At 51.1% G+C, this 2,500-nt stretch overlaps 1 protein-coding gene across 1 annotated transcript in view; it reads left to right on the forward strand.

Moving 5' to 3' along the window:
* The window catches only part of LOC143296270 (short transient receptor potential channel 7-like), a 62,780-nt gene that overhangs the window by 49,032 nt on the left and 11,248 nt on the right, over positions 1–2,500 (forward strand). Inside the window, exons 14-15 of the mRNA XM_076608108.1 lie at positions 83–293; positions 1,458–1,709. Of these exons, the coding sequence (XP_076464223.1) occupies positions 83–293; positions 1,458–1,709 (463 nt within the window). The remainder of the gene's footprint in view (positions 1–82; positions 294–1,457; positions 1,710–2,500) is intronic.

A 2,500-nucleotide genomic window follows, 5' to 3' on the forward strand; every position in this document is an offset into this window, starting at 1 on the left:
ACACAAAACAAACACAGACACCCCCCCCCCCCCCCCCCCACAAACGTATGCTTTTACTGTGTTCCCCTTGTGTGGGTGACAGCTTCATCTCAGCGTTCCGCACAGTCTTCTGGTGGATCTACGGTCGCGGGGCCTGGGAGCACGCATTGGACGTGCCGACCAAGTACCAGGAGAACGGAGCCGTCACCAGCGAGGTGGGCAAGATCCTGACGGCCCTCTACCACATGACCATCATCATCGTCCTCGTCAACCTCCTCATCGCCATGATGGCCAGGTCCTTCGAGAAGATCGTGGTCAGTTACAAAAAAAAAAAAGGAAGAAAGAGAAAAAAAAAAAAAAAAAAGAAAAAAAAAGGAAGAAGAAAAAAAAGGGGGAGGGGAGGGGGGTTGGAGTTGGGGGGGGGGGGGAGACGATGCTTGTGTTGTGTGTGTGTGTGTGTGTGTGTGCGTGTGTTTGTTTTGGTGTGCGTGTGTGTGTGTGTTGTATTGTGGTGTGTGTGTCTTGTGGGGTGTGTGTTGTGTTGTGTTGTGGTGTGGTGTGGTGTGTGTGTGTGTGTTGTGGTGTGGTGTGTGTGTGTGTGTGTGTGTGTTGTGGTGTGTGTGTGTGTGCGTGTGTGTTTTGGTGTGGTGTGTGTGCTGTGTTGTGGTGTGTGTGTCTTGTGGTGTGTGTGTTGTGTTGTGGTGTGTTGTGTGTGTGTGTGTGTGTGTGTGTGTGTGTGTGTTTTGGTGTGCGTGTGTGTGTGTTGTATTGTGGTGTGTGTGTCTTGTGGTGTGTGTGTTGTGTTGTGGTGTGGTGTGGTGTGGTGTGGTGTGGTGTGTGTTGTGGTGTGTGTGTGTGTGTGTGTGTTTTGGTGTGCGTGTGTGTGTTGTGTTGTATTGTGTTGTGTGTGGTGTGTTGTGTGTGTGTTGTGTGTGGTGTGGTGTGTGTGTGTGTGTGTGTGTTGTGGTGTGTGTGTGTTGTGTGTGTGCTTGATATGTCTGGTGATGACGATGACGATGACGATAATACGATGATAACGACAACGATGATGATAACAACTGTACCGCCCCCTGCATATTGAAGTGACAGCCGTGGTAAAGATGACAAAGAGGACAGCACTGTATTTCTAGTGACGATGGCTGTGACGACGGTACACGCCCCCGTCCACCCACCTCCCCAACAAACATGAACGGACGGACGAACGCCTTTCAACAACCACGAACAAAAGGGAGACGATCCATAATTATGATCATAAAGCAACAACGTTTATTCCCCTTACACTGCTGTTTGTTTAAGTGTCTCCACTTCCTCTTCCTCATCTTCGTTCGTGGGCTGCAACTCCCACGTTCTCTCGTATACATGTGTGGGCTTTTTACGTGCATTACAGTCTTTATTTTTTTTTAACCCCTGCCCACGTAGGCAGCCATACTCCGTTTTCGTCTGATCCGATAAATGTCTGCTGGCTGCTGTCCCGGCAGGACGATGTGGACGCGGAGTGGAAGTATGCCCGCAGCGTGCTCTTCATGGAGACCATCAGCGAGGGCACCACGCTGCCTGTGCCCTTCAACCTGCTGCTGCCCGTCAGGGCCCTCCTCCTCGCCCTCCGCTCCTCCCTCGCCCGCTGCGCCCGGAGGTCGGCCAACAAGGAGGTCAAGGACGCGACCCCCGACCTCGGCCAGCGACCGGGCCGACTGGGCCGCCTCAACGCTGACGTCCGGGAGTCTGTTGAGGTAACAGTCTGTGAGTCTGGTGAGTCTGTTGAGGTAATAGTCTGTGAGTCTGTTGAGGTAACAGTCTGTGAGTCTGGTGAGTCTGTTGAGGAAATAGTCTGTGAGTCTGTTGAGGAAATAGCCTGTGAGTCTGTTGAGGTAATAATAGTCTGTGAGTCTGTTGAGGTGGTAATAGTTTGTGAGTCTGTTGAGGAACAGTCTGCGAGTCTGTTGAGGTAATAATAGTCTGTGAGTATGTTGAGGTCATCTATACCTGTGAGTCTGGCTGATGGGTTGTCTGGCTGCAGTGTGAGGATGGTTGATGGATTGACTGACTGCAGTGTGAGGATGGTTGATGGATTGACTGACTGCAGTGTGTGGATGGTTGATGGGTTGTCTGGCTGCAGTGTGAGGATGGTTGATGGATTGACTGACTGCAGTGTGAGGATGGTTGATGGATTGACTGACTGCAGTGTGTGGATGGTTGATGGATTGACTGACTGCAGTGTGAGGATGGTTGATGGATTGACTGACTGCAGTGTGAGGATGGTTGATGGATTGACTGACTGCAGTGTGAGGATGGTTGATGGATTGACTGACTGCAGTGTGAGGATGGTTGATGGATTGACTGACTGCAGTGTGTGGATGGTTGATGGATTGACTGACTGCAGTGTGAGGATGGTTGATGGATTGACTGACTGCAGTGTGAGGATGGTTGATGGATTGACTGACTGCAGTGTGAGGATGGTTGATGGATTGACTGACTGCTGTGTGAGGATGGTTGATGGATTGACTGACTGCAGTGTGTGGAT

Source organism: Babylonia areolata, chromosome 21 (assembly GCF_041734735.1).
Source record: "Babylonia areolata isolate BAREFJ2019XMU chromosome 21, ASM4173473v1, whole genome shotgun sequence".
Lineage (NCBI taxonomy): Eukaryota > Metazoa > Mollusca > Gastropoda > Neogastropoda > Buccinidae > Babylonia > Babylonia areolata.